Source organism: Onychomys torridus, chromosome 2 (genome assembly GCF_903995425.1).
Source record: "Onychomys torridus chromosome 2, mOncTor1.1, whole genome shotgun sequence".
In the NCBI taxonomy this organism is placed as follows: Eukaryota; Metazoa; Chordata; class Mammalia; order Rodentia; family Cricetidae; genus Onychomys; species Onychomys torridus.
This window is the reverse complement of record NC_050444.1, coordinates 6,182,785-6,204,656: the sequence shown is the minus strand read 5'-3', so window position 1 is coordinate 6,204,656 and position 21,872 is coordinate 6,182,785. Positions and strand designations below refer to the sequence as shown.

Below are 21,872 nucleotides of genomic sequence, written 5' to 3'. Positions count from 1 at the left end.
TGATCAGTGTAAGAGCCTGTACTGGGAGAAGGGGGTATTGTGTGAATGTGTGTATGATATGGGAGAGAAGAGACATACATACATGTATCATGAGACACATGTGGAGTCAGAGGACAACTTTGTAGAGTTGATCCTCTGCTTCTACCTTTTTTTACATGGTTTCCAGGGACTGAACTCAGCAAATACCATTACCCACTGAGCCATCTCGTCCTATACATATCAGGACATTGTGGGACAGCACTGATTGCTGAGTAGCACACTGAATACAATAACTTTATATATTGAGCCCCCAGGACTATGCTGAAGACTACATTAAGTTTTCCTTGGCTGCCACCAATCCTGATGATCTGAGTTCAATTCCTGAGACACACATGGTGAAAGGAGGGAGCCAACCCCCACAAGCTGACCTCTGACCTCTACAAGTGCCACATACATACATACATACATACATACATACATACATACATACATACATACAACTTTAAGAGAACAAACTGTCCAAACTTTATTCCTACTGGTCAGGTAGGAATGTTTGTTGGGGCCATCTTCAAGTAAGTTTTTAAAGGAGCAGTGTGCAAAGGTGAATACCAGGCATTCACTGTCTAAGATTATGAAATGACTCTCTGCAGCATGCCCCATGTCACAGTAGGAAAGGGGCTGAGACGTATGGAGCAAACTGAAGAGTTTGGGGGTGCTGGAAAGGGGCTGCCCTTAGCTGCTGCAGCCCCAAGCTTTAGATTGGTGACTTTGATTATCACCTATCAGCAAATGCAACAAAATGAGTTTACAGTTTTATATTTTAAGAAAGTTGTTTCTTTAAAAGGGAGGGGAAAGAAGTTAAGCTAGTTAGAAACCAGGAGGTAATGGCCATTCAATTCTGTTTCAAAAAGCAACAGAGACACATAAAGATTAGCTCATTCTCAACAGTCTGAGCTTGGGGCCAGTATGCATGCATCAGGAGGAAGTTGGGTAGGCACCTATGTTTGGAGCAGTTTATAATTGGTCAGGATAATTTTTAAATGTTCAGTGTCTGGTAACATGACCCCTTCAGCCATTTAATCACATAGCTCAAGACTCCAACTCTTTTTTTTTTTTTTTTTTTTTTTTTTTTTTGCCAGAGCTGAGGATCGAACCCAGGGCCTTGCACTTGCTAGGCAAGTCTGCTACCACTGAGCTAAATCCCCAACCCCAAGGCTCCAACTCTTATACAGCAGTATTTAGAAACTGCACCCAGATTCAGCAACAGGCACTTCCTTGGTATTTAATAAATGGAACAGATCCTAGAACTATTTATGATCCACAGCTCTCAATTCCAGTTAGAGCTCAATTCCTGGACCCTTTAAATCATGTGGTATGATAGGCCAGTTCGTAAGCAACAGGTGAGCCATAGTGGCTCCTCCGAGGAGAACAGCTGAGAATGTGGCTCTAAAGCCACTTGGATGTGTGTCCTTCCTACTCAGGGCTGAAGGCTTCTCACAGCTCTACTGAATTTCCTCACTTTGTCTCCCCCTCTGAATGGGAAGGAGAGATTTTAGTCATTTTGAGCCATATCCTTGTAAAGATTCCAGATTGTCCATTCTTAGAGTGTTTTCTCTTGAGATTTCAGTGAATTCATCTGAAGATTTATTTTTTTCTCTTCATTGATATTTTCAGTACAAAAACACCATTCTGTTTTCTCCTGGCTTTATTGAGGTGTAGTTTGTGTCTATAAAAGTAGACAGATGTGAAGCACACTGTATACCATTTGGACCACTGTGAGGCCATCACTGCAGCTCATATTGAATGTATCTACCATCCCTACTGGCTTATTTACAGTCTTTGTGATTGATCCTTCCCTGTCTACCTCCTGTCTTGTCATTGTAGTGTATTTCACATTTCCTAGACATCTGTTAATATGAATGGAACCACACAAAATGTACCTTTCCTGGCCTGGTTTGTTTCAACAAGCATAATTAACTATTTTGAGATTTATTCATGTTTCTGCAAATATCTATTGTTCATTCCTTATTGCTGCTCACTAGTGGATTGTGTCCACATTGATAAGCATTTGGTTTATATATACTTTGACTATTAAAATAAAGCTGCTTTGGATATGCACAAGTCTTTGTAAAGATGTATGCTTTTATCTCCTGTGTGAGTAGATAGAAATGAAATGACTGTCACATGGCAGGCTCATGTTTGACTTTTTAAGAAGCCACAACTGTTCTCAAAGTGAATTGCATCATTGTTACCTTCTTTTCATTACGGGTGTGCCCACTGAGTAATACAATTTCAGAGAGGCCTATTGCACAACAACTGCCAAACCCAGTCAGCCACTTATGACCCATGGTATGACCTCACTGTTATAATTTACATTTCCCCGATAGCCAGTGGTGCCAGACAGCTATTTATGTAGGGTTAGTTTTTGCCATTTATTTATTTTTCCTTTCTAAAACGAAGTATTTTACTTTCAGTTATCTGTGTTTATCTATGCAGGACTATGTACATGTGAGTGCAGGTGCCCACAGAAGTCAAAAGAGGGCACAAGATCCCCTAGAGCTGGAGTTACAGGCAGTTGTAAGCTACCTGACATGGGTACTGGGAACCAGACTTAGATTTTTTGCAAGAGCAGCAAGTGCTCTTAATGGCTGAGATATCTTTCCAGCACCCATTTATATATTTCATGAGGAAATACCTACTAATGTCTCTTATTCTTTTTGTTTGTTTGTTTTTTGAGACAGGGTTTCTCTGTGTAACATTCCTGGCTATCCTGGAACTTGCTCTGTAGACCAGGCTGGCCTCAAACTCCCAGAGATCTGCCTGCCTCTGCCTCTCAAGTGCTGGGATTAAAGGGGTGCACCACCACCACCTGGCTTTTTTTATTATTATTATTCATTTTTAATTGAATTATTGCCATCTTGTCGAGTTTTGGAAGTTCTTTATGTAGATACAGGTTCTTTATCAGACAGACACTCCACAAGTTTCTGTTTGTCCTCTAGCTCCCTAGCTTTTCCTATTCTTGGTGATATCTTTTGAAGATCATTTTTAAATTTTGCTGAAATCCACTTTACCAATTTGCTGTTTTAAAGGGTTGTGCTTTTGTTGGTGTTGACAATTTCCTCCTCTTCACAGATAGTTTTAGTTCTAATATGGTCTTCTAAAACTTTTATAACATGTTTACAGAGACTAAATCTTACATTTCAGTCTGTGATCCTACCCAGAGTATAGTTCTATATATGGTTTAAAGTATGACTCAGTTCATTTCTTGGGATATGGACATTAACTTTACCAGTGGCATTTGTTGAAAACATAGTTTTTGGTAATAATAAAATTTTCTAATTATAAAAATAAGACATTTTGGTAATATAGAAGAGTATTCAGTCTTTATCTTACCAGTCTTTTATTTATAAGTTACATAAGTACATGAAAGGGTTTGAGTGGGATGAGGTAGCTGGAAGGATGCCTTGGAGGTCAAGAGGCCATATTGTTCTCATAGAGGACCTGAGTTAAATTTCCAGCACCCACATTGGGCAGCTGACAACTACTAGTAGTAACTCTGGCTCAAGCGGGGAGCCTCGCTCTGGCCTCTGAGGACACTTGTATACACACACTTAAAAATAATAAAAATTAAAATTGAAAATTAACATTTTTATGTTTTCCCATGTGACCTAATATATTCAATCTTTAGCTGCTTTTTCCATGTAATTTTATGATCTTACACTTGGTAGGTTTTAATAGCTGCATATTTATTCTGTCACATGTACACTGACTTCCATCCATTTTATTAAACATTATCAGTTTTATTCTTAAAATATACTTTGACTCTATGCTTAAGTTCGAGGGGGGGCATTAACTTTCAAAAATAGTTTATCAAGTCTATGTATTTGCCTACATCAGGTCTAGTGTATATATCTTAAAGAACATTATTTATTTCCACATGTATTCCAGGGAAGATTCAACAATTTAGTCTTCCACCAGCAGTAACTTAAGAGATTGAGTCCTTTGTACCAAGTTCTGTTTATTGTTTTATAAAACTGGAGGATGTCCTGGCTCGCCCTGTTCTTCCTCTGTCTACTTGTTCTTTGCTGTTAAGCTACAAACAGGACCCTTCTGTTCAGCCCTGGCCAACATGAAGAAACTGAATTTTTTCATTCTGGGAGAAGAAAAGCTCTGCAGATGGACATATATACCCCATGTCAGTATAGAGAAGCCAGTTTTCTTACTCCAAACCAGTACCTGCTAGACTTTTCCCATTCTCTTTCCACAACTCCTTTCCTATATTCTGATCACTTTCAGACACACACCCAGCCTCCTGATCTTTTTGCTGACTCTCTTTCTCCTTTTCCTCCCTCTCCTCCCCTTCTGGGATGGTTAGTGTTGGTTATTAACAAGACCTGAATCACCCAGGAGACAAGCATGGGGCACACCTGTGAGGGGTTATCTGCCCTCTGGACACACCTGTGAGGGATTAGCTACCCTCTGGGCAAACCTATGAGAGGTTAGTTCCCCTCCAGGCACACCTGTAAGCAGTTGTCTACCCTTTGGGCACACCTGTGGGGGGTTATCTACCCTCCGTGCATACCTGTGAGGGTTATCTGTCCTCTGGGCAGGTAAGGAATCATGTTGCTTGGGTTAACTGAGGTGGGAAGAACATCCTAAAAGTGGATGACACCATTCCCTGGCTTGGGTCCCAGAGTATATAAAGAGCAGGGATTTATGTACAGCATGCATGGAGAACTGGCTCCTCCCTGGGGGTTCAGTGGGACCAACCTTTTCCAACTCCTGCTGCCATGACACCCCCATGGAATGGATTGTACCTTCAAACTATGACCTAGAATAAACCAGCCTTAAGTTGTACTGTCAAGGTAGTTTCTCATAGCAACAGAAAGAAGCTAAAACATCTTCCTCCCTTTAGTTTCCTCTCCCCTTCTCCCTCCTCCTTCCCCACCCTTTTTGCCCCTCTCCCCTTCCTTTTTCTTCTTTTCCCTCTCTTCTCTCCTCTTCCCCCTCCCTTCCTGCCCTCTTTCCTCCACTCTTCCTCTCTCTTTTGTTCTTAAATGCTATGAAAGAAAACATTATCTTGCTGGAAGCCCTTCACCACCAAGCAACTAGTCTTCTTTTGTGCTTCCTTGCTGCCCCTCCTCTCATTATTTACCTCCCTCCCGCTGCCCATATTTCTTATTGCTAACATTAGTGTCCTTCTCCCCAAATGGCTATTGCTTGACAATGTTTGAGTTATTCTGTAGCTCTTAGTACCATCATTTTTTAGTTTTACCGCCTTTTCCTTTCTTGTGAAATTCTGAGGTTTTATCTCCTAGTGGTAGCCATTGGTGTCTGTTGGTTGATTGTGTCTGAGAGCAGGCTGCACTACCTTGGTAGCCGTTGGTGTCCATTGGTTGATTGTGTCTCAGTGCAGGCTGCACTACCTTGGACTCCCCTCTTACTTACCTTACTGCTTTGATAATGCTGACACAGAAGTAGTCTTTCTTCTGGGGAATGACTGTTTTGCTGGTTGTCACCTTGTCTTTGAGCTGCTACTCTGGTTACAGCTTTCATTCAAGAGAATACCCTCTCCTCTACTCCTGCCTCCCCAAATATTTGTTGTTCTTAGGGCTTCCATTGTGTCCATGTTTTTCTGAAATCCCTGAAAAGTCCCTGATTCTTTCATTATTACATGCATGTGGACATATCCACAGCATTGGCCCTTCACTGTGCTTGTTTCAGCCCTTGGAAAATATGTAAGCAACATTACACTACAATCAGAGGTCAGAGGTCATCTTAGAATCCAGTGACTGGTGGTTCCAACCTGTCAGTCCCCAAATGCACATAACTTTTTTTGAGGGGTGGGGGGGCGATGGTTCTTAAGGGAGCATTCTTCAAGGCAAGTCATGAAAAAATGAATAGTATTCTTTTCTTCCTGGGACTTCCTTTGGCACTTGTACTATATTCTATGTTTCTCACTGATCTCACCAGTGCCACCTCCTGGCAGTTTGCACACTTCTGCAGAACAGAGATCATGTCTGTTAGTACCCAGGTAGATCAGATCAGTGCTATGTATAATGGGTGTTGGTAATATTTACTACATCAGTGTCAAATACTCATTTGAATGGAGTGGTAACTGTGGAAGTGGGCATTGGCTCTTATTTCCAGATAGGAAGCAGATGATTTTCTATGTAGAATTTGGGGCCTCCCTTTTCTGTCTTGATTATGCTCCTAGGGGTCTGTCTTCATAATTTGCAATCATGACTTACTAAGGCTGACTGCACAGGTGGTGTACTTGATTTTTCTTCCTATATTGTTGAAGGAGGGTCTGGCCTGAGGAAGGGCTGTGTATCCTTATTCTGCCCCCACCCCTGGGTATCAGCAGTTTGTACCCTTTGTGAGCTCACTCACGGGACATGACTCTTCCTTAGTCTGTGCTCACAACAAGAAAGACGTGACAAAAGGTTTTTGACAAAGTTATGGAGAAGAGTGGATATCTTTAGAATATAAAAAGAAACTACATGATCAATTTGAAAAATACCAGCAAACTTATAATATAGCTGAATGGAACACAAATAATCTAGTTAACTGTGGTTCAAAGATAACTGAATAAGTTGTAGATACTCATTTGTTTACTTTTTACTTTCCAATATATTATATTTGGTTTTACATTTGCCTCTAGCAGGGTTTAAGATTGATCCTCCCCCACAATAAAGCACAGAGTAAGTGATAATGAAAGAAAAATCATCTGGTCGTATGCCATTACCCAGATGAGCCTGACCTTTGGAATTTCAAACTAATTCTTCTTTTCTTCCTAGGTTGCCTCTCGGTGCTGCCTTGGTGGGATTGGGCACCCAGAATGCTTCACTCTATGATGGTCTATTAATAAGGTGGCCTTGCTAGAGTTTGGAACAGGGCCTCAGGTAGGTGGCTTTTATCATTATATGGCATGATTTTCAAAGTCATTTATTCCCTGTCCTTAAGTAAGTAAGCTAATAGTAAAAGCTTTGAAAAGCATGCCACATAATAAGCATGCCACTTAGGATCTTAGGGCTTACAGTATACATTGTGATCTATAGGACTTCAGTAAACCTGTGGTAAATACAAGGCAAAGAACAGCTTTCTTGCTTTAGAATGCATTGCCTCTGTACAACATGATTGTTTCTCCTCTCAGAGAGCCCACAGATAGTAAACTACCCTGCAGAAACACTGTGTATCCCATCTCCTGAGAAGCTCTTGTAAACTGTGGGCAGGTGAATAAGCAGATTAGGTCTGCTCCCTGGAATGGAGCAACTGCTAGAGTACAGAGCCCAGTGTGACCAGAGCCACTTCCTACCATTGTTGAGAAGAGGATACATGAAAGTATCTAGATTTCGAACTGTAGTTATACCTGTGGCACAGAATCAGGGTACAGCAATCTTTGGAAACCCAAGCACAAATGGATTTGAGCAGGTAAGTCAGTCAGCAGGGTCTTAAGCACAAGCTATAGTTTAGAGGCCAGGACCCCATAGCTCCAGGGTAAGGAGCTTGGAAAAGGCAGAAGTGGATACTCAATAGGCTCAAACTCCTAATCTGGTCATCTATGGCTGGCATGCCTCCTGGGAAAACTGGGCCTTGAGCTAAGAACTAAACAGAGCCTTTCAGAAAGGTGGGAAGAATTAACAATCAAATTAAAGAAGCATTAATCTTTTTTTTTTTTTTTTTGAGCTGAGGATCGAACCCAGGACCTTGTGCTTGCTAGGCAAGCACTCTACCACTGAGCTAAATCCCCAACCCAGCATTAATCTTAATAAGAACAACATTCTATGGAGAATAAACACTTAAGATTGAGTTAGCATAAAATTTTAGCCATCTCTACACTGCAGATATTTTTAATAAAATTGTTAATAATTATTTTAGTTTTGTGGGGTTATCTTTTAAACTTATTAATGAAGGTGTTTTTATTTTATTGGTAATTATAGAGGCTTTTTAGTTTTTATTTTTTGAAAATTTTGTACATGTACACAATGTATCATCCACCTACCACCCCCAATTCCAGTTCCCCCTAGAACTTTGAATCACATCTCCTTCCCTAACTCATGTCCTCCTTTTAGAATTATTTGTTATTTTAACCCACTGAGTCCAATTAGTGTAGTATTTTTAGTATCTAGAAAAAGGAAAAATACTTACTTTTTCTGAACCACACTCCATGCAAATTTTACTTTTTGACTTTCCTGTATTGTAATCAGTTAATTTTTTTTCTCTGATATTTTCAGTGTCATCTGTAGAGACCCACAGAGGTTTCCTAGTGAGAACATACTCAGGGTCCAAGAATCTGAGCTTGTTTTACCCAGCAGGGCTGCATAAGAGGATGATTTGATCATGGGCATGGTTACCAGGTGTTTGGAAGGGTCTACACTTGACTGTGCGGTGTGTTTTGATCTAGTAAGGGGGAGGTCCTTTGGCATTGTTATAAAAAGCCCTTTTGAAGAGGCAGAAGAGGTCATTGGGTACTGACCCAGGTCTTCCCAAAGCTATCCTGTGTTTCTGTCTTTCCTCTCGTTATCTAGATCTCTTTATACCTAATATTTCTCATAGAAACCCTGGAAAAGGTGGGAGCTGGCCTCTCATAGTCATTCTCATGTCTTAACCTTACATGAAGATTATTCTTTGTAAAGGATTTGGAATTTTGCTTTAAATAACTTTTCTTACTGTAAGACTCGTTTATTTCCAAACAGTGCATCATGATCAGTACAAGGCACATGTGCTTATGGGATTACTAGGACAGAACATGTGAGGACAGATTCTGGAATGCCCACCATTTAATCTCCAAGCCTGTCTAGTCTGAATAGCATGTGCCTGAGTCCTCTGCTTTCACTTTGTCTCATCAGGGCCACCTGCTGGGATGCAGAAGCAGTATGGCTCTCCAATGGCTTATAGCCATCCTGGGCCCATCAAGCTGTCCCTTCTGCCAGAGCACACTAACCATTTAACTGCATTGGGTTTTCTCCGGTCCTGCTTTACAACTGGTTGATGTTTCCAGAGCTCACAACATGCTTGCCTGGTTGCTCTGATTCTTGAAGTCCCATTACCAGGGACTGCAGTTCTTCTCAACAAATACTTATCAGATAGAGCCAGGTAATAGTGGCACACACCTTTAGTCCAGCAGAGGCAGGTGTATCTCTGTGAGTTTGAGAAACCCTGTCACACAAAAAACTCTAATTAATAAAATTTATCAGATGACTATAGCATGGTAGGACACTGGCTAGGTCTCTTGACAATGTTCCCTAAAACTAATCCTGTTTACCTCAGAGATGTGGGAATAAAGAGAAGTCTCTAGATGTGACTTTTAACCTTGATAGTCATACAGTGTAGCACATGGCTGACAGGCAGGTGGCAGGTGCAGAGCCTTCCCTGAGGACTGGGTTCTGTGTCCATGAATTTTTCCTGTTCCTTGAGCATCAGCATGCAGCTTGGGCAGTATTTATACCTTTTCATACAGCACAGGCCTACATTTACAGTGAATGCTACTTTGAGATAGCTTAAAACTGATTTCCCACATGAACTTTTGTAAATAAGATTTTACTTAGCACTTTTCTTACATTCCATCTGACTGCTACATTTTCCTGAGCTTATCTACGGATTTGGTGTGAGTGCCTGAGAGTTCAGATATGAACCCTGGGTTCTGTTTCTGTGATTTGAATTCTAGGTAACTACTCATTCCAGATGGCATACTGTTAAGTGTGGAAGGACATCAATGTGTGAATGTGAGTTGATCAGTACCCACCCCAGCAACTCATGCAGTTAGTGATAGTAAGAATGAGCTCATCACATCAGGAAAGTGACCTGTGGGTCACCTCCCTTCTAGTGTAGCTGCCTGGCAAATATGGAAATGTGTCGTGCATTTTTAGAAGCCCAGAAAATCCTCTTAAAAATAGTTTACTAGTATTGATTAAACACTCTTTCTTTGCATTGTTACAATTGCAGTTATCTGCTCCTCTTGCTCTCCATTATCACTTCTTCTTTCACAGTTCTTCTTTTGTTTCCTGTTTGCAAGTACTAATTTTCCTATACAAAGTGAGAAATTCCTAGTATTCTCTGTGTGTCTTGGTTTTCATTTTCACAAAGATGTCATGAGGATCATAGAGGATCTCCCATGTACGTAAGACATACGTGCTGACTCCTGTGTTACAGCCCATTAATCCTCTTTAATTCAGTGGGCTTTTTGCTCCATAATATAAATAACCAAGACAAGTATTTGTGAATTAAAAATCACATTTGTTTGACTTCCCCATGTTTCTGGATGGCTGGTGTTCTGTGTGGGCTCTCTAGAGCATGTGTAAGCAGAACGCAAGCATTGAAAACTAGAGGTAGAGTTGCTGAGAACTTCAGGGTGCCAGGTTTGAAACCCGGGCATTTCCCTACCTGTCCTTAAAAAATAAAAAGATAAGCCATTTCCTTCACTTCTCTAAGTTTTTGCTCTATATTAAATATAAGATGCTCCTAGATATAATGAGGGCTAATTTTGTGGTAGAGTTAAAAAAGATTACCGTAAAACTACATTTTAACAAATTACTCAAATTGAAAAAAATCAAATGTAGAAAATTTTCAAAAGGCATCCTCAATTTGACTGATTACTTAACTGTTACCTAATGTAGTAAAATAAGTACTGTGATTTTGCTGAAGTCACAGTGCTGAGTTCTTGAGAGTCCAGAATTCAGGTGAGTTAAATACATCTCTTAGCCATGCTTCCTGCTTTGCAGGGCTTTCTGCTTCTCTGTTCTCTGTAGATATAATTACTCCACCCAAGTGTCTCACCATCTTTTCTGCTTCAGGCCAGGTAGCACAGGTACCAGGCATGTTTTCACTCTAGGAATTTTTATTAAAAGTGGGACTGGATTGATACTGTCTGCACATGCCAGTTAGTTCTGTAAGAATATCATCAGTCAGATCATGCTGGCAAAATGAATGTTTTGAACAGCTTTTAAATTATTATAAGTGCTAGTTATTTATCTTGGACTGGAATATGTATTTGCTGTCTTCTGTCTGCTATGATGATGAGCAAGCCTTCAGGTCGTTATGTTAGTGGTAAGCACTTACCCTGTTTTAATCTTTCTTGTTCATTCAACAGTTACTTTACTGTCATTTATGGGAAACGCAGTGAATAAAACTGGCCTGACCCTGCCCCGAGCTGCCTACAGTTGATTGTTCATTCTCTGAAGGTCTTTTTTGTTTGTTTGATTGATTTTTTTCATTTGTTTTCTCTTTTTAATTTTAATTTTTTGACAGTTTAATATATGTATAGATTGCATTTTGGTCATACTCACCCCATGACCCAGTCTTAAGTCTTTGTAATTGCAAGATCGTTTTTTATTCTTCACTAGCAAGGGACTCTAGACTGAAAGCTGACTGATAAGAATTTCCAAGTTATACAGGATTAATGACGTTTTGAAGCAATGTTCCAAATACAGTAGTATGCCTCCTTGAAAACTGTATTCAGTTGTGTAATCTAGTTCATCTTCTTCATATTATTCAAGATTTTATTAGTGTTTATATATATAAAGTTTTAACACTACAAAGTTTCCTGCTGTGATCTATTTATTCCTTATGGAAAACGTTTTAAGCACATGTTGACATCTTTCTGAATTGTGAACTAATGGTTTGTTATGATTAGTATAAGTGAGAGCAAAGCTTTGATGACTAATAGCATCTGCTCTTAGCAAAATCTACTTGACTTTTTTTAATGAAAAAATTATTAATTCAGGTAAGTGTCGCTCAAGCTTCATAACTTTTAACAAAGCAACTCTCAGAACCATGGGATTTAAAATAACAAAATCTATTTCGACATTTCATAGAAATCAATTTCAGTAAGCCATTTGATGTACAATTTGTTTGCATCTTATTTTTCTTCATGAGCCACTGTTTCCTACAAATAAAATAAAATATAAGAAGAAGAACCTTTGTATCCAAGCATATAATCTTTCCCCTAACTGATGCTACTATTGAATGCAGAATCGCCTTTGGAGGGGGTAGAAGAAGTATGCCTGCTGTGGCTGAGGGTGTGTTCTGAAATGTTTTGCTACCCAGTGTAGCATGGGTAGATGTATTCTCCACCTTCTTTTACAATTCCTCAGACAAAGGCAAAGCAGAATTTCCATCATTTCAAATAATGTAACTATTCTTTGATAAATTATTTTAACTCGGAAAAAAATATGATTGTAAGGTTTTTGTTTGTTTGTTTGTTTACAGACTTTTTAGAGCAGTAATACTACTACTTTTCCATCCCTTGGGCCCATGAAAGAGAATACACAGATCAGTTTAGGTAACGTTTTAGTTAGGTGTGCATAAATATATAAGCTGTATTTGTTTTTTATGTTTATTCTGTCCAGTAATTCTAATCAACTCTTGATTTCCTTTGTTTGAGAATATAACGAGCAGTTCTTTGAAATTATTTGGCAACTAATAAAAATTCAAAGTAGGGTAAAATTTAGAGAAATTAACTAAACTTAGGAGTTATATTTTAAGATAAACTACATTACCATAATAACTTTATTTATAATTTTATTTCTGGATATAAGATATATATATAGTGGGGGTAATTTGTAGACAATTATATTTGTGGGCTGTTTTAAATACTTAGCTGCTAAAGCATTTCTGTTATAAAATGCCACTGCACAATTAAGCATAGCTAGAATTTTATGAAAATGTTTAGAAGGCAGTAAAATTTATAACAAAAAATACACAAATTTATTATTTGCTAATCAGCTTTGGTCTTAGATTTAATTCTTCTACTCAAACCATGCACTCAGAAATGCTAATTATTTTAATAATTAATTAAAGTACTTAAAATTTACCTTGCAAATTGTCTTTTAATTTTTTTTCTTAATTCATCCTTTTGGAGATTTTATTTGGTAGTTCTCATAGAAAAAAAGGTAGCACTGACCTTTCTGAACTCTTAAGTATAATGACAGGATGTATCCACATGCAGGCTGGCCTGCTGTCTTGCCTTATCAAAGATCACAGTAGAATGTAAATGGAATAGGAGTCTGACCAAACAGACACCATCACATGGTTCAGTAGCAATGGCAACAGATGTAAGCATCTTGGGTCATGGATTACAGGGACAGGATAAAGATGAAAAGACTATTTAAGAAGCATTTACCTCATTCAGATAATAGTACATAAAATGATCTTTTATATTCATAATTACCACACCAAATATTCAGTGGGTGTCCTGGGCAAGTAAGTATTGACAAAACTAATTTTGCAATTTTGATGTTCTTTCACTTATGCATGTCCTTTGCCTTATAGAAATGGGGCTTTTGCTTGAACTATTAAAGATATCTTTATTTGTCTAAGAATTGTTTTTTGTTTAAATAATGAGAATAACTGGTTTCTTATATACCCTTAATAATTTTGTAAGGATGCTTGAATGTCCTCTATTAAATATTTTCTTTGTATATCATCTTTACATATCATGAAATTCTGAAAGTATGTGAGGATTTTAAGAAATATTATTAGATTGTTATACAACTTTAAAAAGTTTTTAACCTAACCTGTCATTGATATATCCTTTCGTTCCTGGTTTTTAAGTATTTGATTTTTATTATCCCTCTCAAATTCTTCTAATTAATACTTCTGTGTACTTAATTAAAAATAATCACAGCTTACTAACCACTTTTGCCTTATATTTTTTAAATAAATGTAGGTCTTTTTTTACTTTATACCATTGTTATTCTTGCCTTTTCTTTCATTCATAAATATTAACGCAGTTTGTATTTGTGCTGTCAGTCTGCTGAAGACCTTCTACTAACAGGCTTCTTTAACATATCTTAAGTGTTTTCAACAATGGTCTCATGCAACAAATATTGCCTTTTCCCTGATACCTGCCTCATATAGCAAACCTAGATTTAACTTCACTTATATGTACCTGGAACCTGAACAGCAGAATGGTTGCTACATTCCAGCCATCTTTACACCATTCTTTAGTTTAAATTGGCAGTTCTGCAAATAGAAGTGTGATTCTAAGAAGCCATAGTCACAAGTGTGGGCAGTGTGGGTGGTAGTGCTGAGATCAGGTTTCCAGAGGCACTCTCCTGGAGGAAACTGAGTTTGTGTCTTCCATTATATTAAACTTAATGAATCTTCACCAATTTTGTTTACCGTCAGTAACCTTAATAGCCATTTCTTTTGGTTAGATTTCTTTTTTATTAACAAGTGGGGAATCATTCAGCATCACAAGTTGGCATTTTGTTTCTAGGTAATACTATTTTTCTTTTTATTTGTGCATTTATTTGGTCATGTAAAGTCTGCTTACAACTAACCAAAACAAGCAGTTGGTGGGAATTAATGCACGATTCAGCAGTGTGGAATGGAGCATGCGCTATGAAATTGCAGTTCATTCATGCTTTATTTTGTGTCCTTTATACTCTAGTTTCATTTATACCAGAATCCATTCATTTTTTACTTCTTCATAGATTGGCCAAAATGGAAAGGGCTGGATTCTGCTCTCTTCCACGAAGAGTTAATGGGACTGGCTAAGATCAAAGTCTGAGGATTTTTCCATCCTTAATCAGGTATGCATTGAACAAAAATCACTAGTTCTATGCATGTGCCTTTAAAGTACTTGGTAGATAAACATATTATTAATATAATTTCTATTTGATACTAAGTTTGCAACTTTATATTTATCCTAAAATTTTAAATGTACCTATGATAACTAATTTGAATTTTTTAATGGATTAAAATATAAAAGCATTATCAGCCATGAAAAATTTCAGCTGGTCTTAGAAAAGTGTAATATTTGGTATCAGTGCAATTCCTCATTGCTCAGTATGTACATCTAGAAACATCCATTTGTTACTTCATATTGAGTTTCATCAGTTTAATATGATAATGCTTGTGTGTTGTTTCATGGTGCCCTTTTAATGTTTTGGCAGGGAGGGGTTACATTAAAGTTGCTTTTCTCTTCTGGAATTCTCAGCATCACAACTGTATTGGTACAGTGGTAATTATGACCAGTTTTCAGACCTAGTTAGACACCTTGCATTCCCTTTTGATTCTGCAGTTGGAAAATGATTGACTTGTTCATAGTCTCATAGTTTCATAGGTCTATGAAGGCATCAAGTGAGGAAATCACAATGAAAATTAAAGCTTTATACTAATATACTGTCATTACTGGTCTGCAAAGTAGCTATTTACATCTAATGTGGAGGGAGGCAAAGCACCTGTCTTTTGAATGATCTCATAAGAAGAAAAGAACAAGTCTTTGAACTCAAAAAATCCACAGGCATAGCTAACAGCTGCATCCGTGCTGTGATGTCAGAGCTAACAGCTGCATCAGTACTGTGATGTCAGAGCTAACAGCTGCATCAGTACTGTGATGTCAGAACTAACAGCTGCATCCGTGCTGTGATGTCAGAGCTAACAGCTGCATCAGTACTGTGAAGTCAGAGCTAACAGCTGCATCAGTACTGTGATGTCAGAACTAACAGCTACATCCGTGCTGTGATGTCAGAGCTAACAGCTGCATCCGTGCTGTGATGTCAGAGCTAACAGCTGCACCCGTGCTGTGATGTCAGAGCTAATAGCTGCATCAGTACTGTGATGTCATAACAACTGCATCCGTGCTATGATGTCAGAGCTAACAGCTGCATCAGTACTGTGATATCAGAGCTAACAGCTGCATCTGTGCTGTGATGTCAGAGCTAACAGCTGCATCAGTACTGTGATATCAGAGCTAACAGCTGCATCTGTGCTGTGATGTCAGAGCTAACAGCTGCATCTGTGCTGTGATGTCAGAGCTAACAGCTGCATCAGTACTATGATGTCAGAGCTAACAGCTGCATCTGTGCTGTGATGTCAGAGCTAACAGCTGCATCTGTGCTGTGATGTCAGAGCTAACAGCTGTATCAGTACTGTGATGTCAGAGCTAACAGCTGCATCTGTGCCGTGATGTCAGAGCTAACAGCTACATCCTTGCTGTGGTATCAGAGCTAACAGCTGCATCATTATTGTGGTATTGGTTGCATCATACTAATATCATTTGTAAACTTCAAGAGGAACTTCCTGATACTTAGAACAATGCAAAGACCTGCATCTGTCTTAAAAAGAAGAAACTGTATTTGCTTAGCTTACCTGAATTCTATATTGCTTTAGTCAAAATAATGGCTTACTGCTGTTTAGTCTGCTATGGACAGCCTCTGTGCTAAAGTGCAAAAAGATGTGACATACACTTATGTGTTACCAAATATAAGTGTTTAGAATTCCTGAAAAAATCTAACTGGAATCTGTGAAAGTGAGTTTTAACACACCAAATTGTGTAAAGGCATGTGTCAATCTAATACCAAAACACAGGTGAGATAAGGAAGTTGTTTCTTTTTTTTAAATATACAAGAGAATGGCAAATTCTTTTAACTATGTTTAATAATCAGATCCTTTTAAAAGACGTGACAGATACTACCATTCTGTGGTCTCTTGGAAGAACCCTTCTAAATTACCTTAAGAAACCTTGAGGAAACCTTTAACTCAGTGGTTCTCAACCTGTGTGTCACAACCCTACCAGTGTCACATGTCAGATATTTACCTTACAGTTCATAGTAGTAGCAAAATTGTAATTCTACAGTAGCAATAAAATAATTTTGTGGTTGGGGTCACCACAACATGAGGAACTGTATTAAAGAGTCGTGGCATTAGGGAGGTTGAGAACCACTGATTTAACTTACATAGTAGTAAAGTCTTTGAGGAGTTGATTTTCCTACTCTGAGAAATAGAGTTAATTATATTAACTTTTTTATCTATGGAGGTTTCTATTTAGTTTTAATTAGTTCATTTAAACTTAACGACATACTCTTTGTTACACAACATGTCTACTTCATTTTTTCTCACAGCACTGATAAGGAAGTGAAACACCTATATGATGATGCATTTGTGCACAGATGTGCACCATGAGAACTCAACAGGTGTACCACAGTCAGGTTCACTTGTGTCAGTCGCTGACTCCTTCAGCTCTTAGCAAGGCCTCTGGCTTCTTATTAACATTAGTGCACCCAGTAAGAATAATCTCCTCTATGAGGCAGAAACAGTTGAGGGAAACTAACTGTCCCTCAAATGACAAGGATCTGCAGTTTTCACCTCATATAGTATCAAAAAGATTTACCATTTAATATCTGTTATGAAGATAAATCATTTCCACCCGTGACTCAGAAACTCTTTAGAGTGTTATAGTACTGGTTTAAAGGGTCAGTTTTGACTCAGCATGGTGCTTTCTCTTCTTGTAGTATCTGGCTTTGTGTGCTTCCTTCCTTGGACTCAGTGGTTTGCAAAGTGCCAGGTGCTCTAAGTGCATATGTGTTCCTGTAATCCATGTGCACCAGAGTGCTGTGCACAGAGTGCTGCGGTGTTCAGCTGTAAGATGTGTTTTCTAAAAGCAAAATGTCTGGTGCCACCTTTAGAATCATGCTCTGAGAGTTCCTGAGTTCACTACTGTTCTGTGTAAGTCCAGCATTGGTCAGGTGCAATTTCAGGGTATGTATTAACTGTTCATTCTGAGCAATGCGTTTATATCTGTCTGTTTTGGAAAATACAAAGAAACCTACAGATATTACATTGGACCAGCTGAATCCATTTTATGGTTTCTTCTTTAATTCAAAAACATCACAAAGCAAATAATTTTTAATTGAGTTTAGTTACAAACTAGTTGTTTCTTATTTTTTTTTCCAGTCCCTTTTTGCTTTCTTTTACGACCACATGAAACTTGAGAAGCCACCTAAAGCTATATCACTTAGTGGAGTTGGGCAGTTCCCAGGTGTCCAACAAGAAGGCCTGGTTTAGGCTGCGATGGCCACTGTCATTCCTGGTGATTTGTCAGAAGTAAGAGATACCCAGAAAGCCCCTTCAGGGAAACGTAAGCGTGGTGAAACCAAACCAAGAAAAAACTTCCCTTGCCAACTGTGTGACAAGGCCTTTAACAGTGTTGAGAAATTAAAGGTTCACTCCTACTCTCACACAGGAGAGAGGCCCTACAAGTGCACACAACAAGACTGCACCAAGGCCTTTGTTTCTAAGTACAAGTTACAAAGGTACTACACTCTATTTGTCTTTCAGATTATACGTTCTCTTGTGTTGGCCATCTGAAGCCATTGTAAGTGTGTGTATCTGTATACACATTTCTCAGCTGATTTGCAGAGAGGAAATGTTAAGTAGATTAGACATTGGCTAGCTTGAAGTATTCTAAATCACATACTTCTGTGTTAGTGTCTTTGGATTTTTTTTTTTTTAAGTAAAATGCTTAATGAGAGTAGAATTTCCATTTGTGAAGAGAAATTTCTACATGAAAAGGGTGTGAACATTACATGAATGTGTTCAGTCTTGCCTGTTTACTTTTGTAACGAGAGCTAAAAACCAGTCAACGCTAACGTGGCAACTTAGATGGCTCAAGTTTTGCAGTGTGTTAACTATGCTGTGGTGTGTGTTAGTTAGGTATACCCTTTATTAAGAAAGCTGTATGTTAGCATTAGTAGTTTAGCTTCCCGTTTGAAAAGTGAATGCGTACCTTTTTGCTAAGATAACCACTCACAGAATATATCTATGTTTAAAGGCACATGGCTACTCACTCTCCTGAGAAAACCCACAAGTGTAATTATTGTGAGAAAATGTTTCACCGGAAAGACCACCTGAAGAATCACCTCCATACACATGACCCCAACAAAGAGACCTTTAAATGCGAAGAGTGTGGCAAGAGCTACAACACCAAGCTTGGGTTTAAGCGACACTTGGCCTTGCATGCTGCAACCAGTGGTGACCTTACCTGCAAGGTGTGTTTGCAGACTTTTGAGAGCACGGGTGTGCTCCTGGAGCACCTGAAATCTCATGCAGGCAAGTCATCTGGGGGTGTGAAAGAAAAAAAGCACCAGTGTGAGCACTGTGAGCGCAGGTTCTACACCCGGAAGGATGTCCGAAGACACATGGTAGTGCACACGGGAAGAAAGGACTTCCTCTGTCAGTACTGTGCACAGAGATTTGGACGAAAGGATCACCTCACTCGACATATGAAGAAGAGTCACAATCAAGAGCTTCTGAAGGTCAAAACTGAACCAGTAGATTTCCTGGACCCATTTACCTGTAACATGTCTGTGCCTATAAAAGATGAACTCCTGCCGGTGATGTCCTTACCTTCCAGTGAACTCTTGTCAAAGCCATTCACAAACACTTTGCAGTTAAACCTCTATAACACTCCATTTCAGTCCATGCAGAGCTCTGGATCTGCTCACCAAATGATCACAACTTTACCTTTGGGAATGACATGCCCCATAGATATGGATGCTGTTCACCCCTCCCACCATCTTGCTTTCAAATGCCCATTCAGTTCTACCTCATATGCAATTTCTATTCCTGAAAAAGAACAGCCATTAAAGGGAGAAATTGAGAGTTATCTGATGGAATTACAAGGTGGTGCACCCTCCTCATCCCAGGATTCTCAAGCATCATCATCTAAGTTAGCGTTAGATCCTCAGAATGGGTCCCTAGATGATGGTGCAGGTGACCTCTCCCTGTCAAAGAGCTCTATTTCTATCAGTGACCCCCTCAACACACCAGCATTGGATTTTTCTCAGTTGTTCAATTTCATACCATTAAATGGTCCTCCCTATAATCCTCTTTCAGTGGGGAGCCTTGGGATGAGCTATTCCCAAGATGAAGCACATTCTTCTGTTTCTCAGCTGCCTACACAAACACAGGATCTTCAGGATCCTGCGAACACTGTGGGTCTCAGTTCTCTGCACTCACTCTCCGCGGCTTTTACCAGCAGCCTAAGCACAAGCACCACCCTGCCCCGTTTCCACCAGGCATTTCAGTAGCATCTGGGCCATGGGTTTGATAGGGAGGTGCATATCTAGCCCCACCTTTGATGACCATTTTTATTTTAGTGCCTACTTTAAGACAAACAAAACTTCTGCTTTTGTATAATATCACATTTCACGAAGCCAGTAAATAATAGGAACTAGCATCTTTGATAAGCTTTGAAACCATTCATGTTTAATTACATTTGCTGTTTCTCCTGATTTTCTGCCAGTTGTCATAGTCTCAGAGTTTTATTTCATATAAGAGCTCCATTATTATCACTAAATTCTACAAGTCCTGTGTTCAAACTACTATTAGACCTTAAATTTTTCATTTTTGTCTAATAGCAATGGGCATTGGACAGACATTTGGCTCATCTTTTTTGCAAATAAGCAGTACAATGTAAATCTTATGAAATATGTGTGAATAATTGAAGTGTTTTACATTTTTTTACTAGCCACTAAATGGATTCATGATCAAGTGTTTTAAATGAATTAAGAATCCAGTTTGAGGAGATTATAGTGGTTTCTTAAATATACCATCATTTCAGATTAATATATTTTGAAGACTGCTATTGTCTGACTAAAATATTGTGAGCATATGACAAAAAAAGAGAGACAGAGAGTTTCAGTATCTGTATCTAAAAGAAATCTAGAGAGGTCGCAGGGTGTTCTGTGTTAGCACTGGCCCTTAGGCTGTTTTGCCACATTTCAGCCATCTTTACATTAACGGTGTGTGGCATCAGTCTTTAGGATCAGTGTAGAAATGTTCTCTTGTTCTGTTTTATGTCCTTCACCTTCCGTACCTAGGATGGCTTCAGTGTACCAGCATTCTTATGTTACATGTTGGTCCATACTCTGGTCCAGAGTATCAGAGCCATTGTGAGACAGTAGTAAGTATGGGAAACCCAGAGTAGGCTGCTTCAGTCAGCAGAGTGACAGACCCCTCAACAGGAAGATGGATGTAAAACATACAGCCAAACCTCAGAACTTGTCTAGAGAATTTCCACTGTTGCCAGAACTGAAAACTGGACTCTTTGGGGGCAAAGTAAAAGCCTATCACGTCACTTCTAAGACAGCAATCCTGCCCCTGTGTGCTCTTGCTCAGTGTGCATCTATCTTTCCCTGCTGTGTTGGGATGGAAAACTTAAAATTAAGCACATTAAAAAGCTATGTGAGGAGTTTCCACTAGGTTTTATACAACCCAAAACAGTAAAACCCCACTTTTACAAATCTTAGGAAATGGGAGGAATGTTACAAATAAGTTGGATTTGTAGAGGAAACAAAGGAAAACAAAGTAAACACCAAATAAGTGCGAAAGCACCAAGGATGCGGTGCTCACTGACATGGTAGTGATGGGCTTCCTCTTGCCAACCAGGGGTCTGATCAAAGGTTCCATGTAGATTTTCCTAAGGGTTGTTTGTGTCATCAACCTGTAAGACATATCTGTTAAGCACTTATTAACACCTTATTCTGGGACCCCTTCTGTCTGGGCAGGGGCAGGGGGAAATTTAGAGAAGAGAATGTATCTCTTTTAAAAAAAAAAAAAAAATTCTGAATTTCTGAGCACTCATTAGCCTTGTATGGGGAAACTCATTCCCTTTGGTAGGGCCAACTATCACGTCAGATTGCATTGTTTATCAATAATTGTAAACATGAGTATAGATTACTGAATATGATGCATTATTTAAAATACCTGGGAGTAGTATAAATTGAGAAGTGTAAAATGTCATGTGAATGGGGCTTTCACTATATGTTACATACACATCTAGCGCACTTCGTAGAATCAGAGTTACTCGCTGGAGGGCTCTAGCTCCTGGTTTTAACCCTGGAGCAGTAGTTTTTATACTTATGTATTTAAATTTTATTATGAAAAATTACATTTTATTAAAAAAAGCGTTCCAAAGGCATTAAAATATATATGTTAATAAGGAAATACATTTTTAACTCTTCAGGCTGCTCCTGAGCTGTGGTTGGGAGCACACTCACTCTCAAAGTGGGCTCTTTGCTCTGCTTCAAGACTGCTTCCTTAGTTTCTATGAAACAGATCGCTTACCTAAAGCTCTAGTTGAATGATTAGTCTTCAGTATTGCT

General features: G+C 38.8%; 1 protein-coding gene across 3 annotated transcripts; it reads left to right on the top strand.

The window, feature by feature from the left end:
* Positions 1–6,830: 6,830 nt before the first annotated feature.
* On the top strand, positions 6,831–21,650 carry Plag1 (PLAG1 zinc finger). 3 transcript variants are annotated; one of them, XM_036179849.1, is made up of 5 exons: positions 6,846–6,884; positions 12,190–12,262; positions 14,418–14,516; positions 17,662–18,020; positions 18,539–21,650. In XM_036179849.1, exons 4-5 carry the CDS (start codon positions 17,779–17,781, stop codon positions 19,794–19,796), a joined length of 1,500 nt encoding a protein of 499 aa, XP_036035742.1. In that variant the 5' UTR covers positions 6,846–6,884; positions 12,190–12,262; positions 14,418–14,516; positions 17,662–17,778; the 3' UTR covers positions 19,797–21,650. The 3 variants fall into 3 exon arrangements, with proteins under 3 accessions (XP_036035744.1, XP_036035742.1, XP_036035743.1); XM_036179851.1 differs by lacking the exon at positions 12,190–12,262 and having other exon boundaries at positions 6,831–6,884; XM_036179850.1 differs by lacking the exon at positions 6,846–6,884 and having other exon boundaries at positions 12,180–12,262.
* The last annotated feature ends 222 nt before the right edge of the window (positions 21,651–21,872 follow it).

Bases quoted from the DNA above. Each gene is read 5' to 3' on its own strand.
- Plag1 (XM_036179851.1), top strand. From the start codon at position 17,779: ATGGCCACTGTCATTCCTGGTGATTTGTCAGAAGTAAGAGATACCCAG. The intron at 18,021-18,538 runs GTACTACACTCT...CTATGTTTAAAG, and splicing joins TCTAAGTACAAGTTACAAAG to GCACATGGCTACTCACTCTC.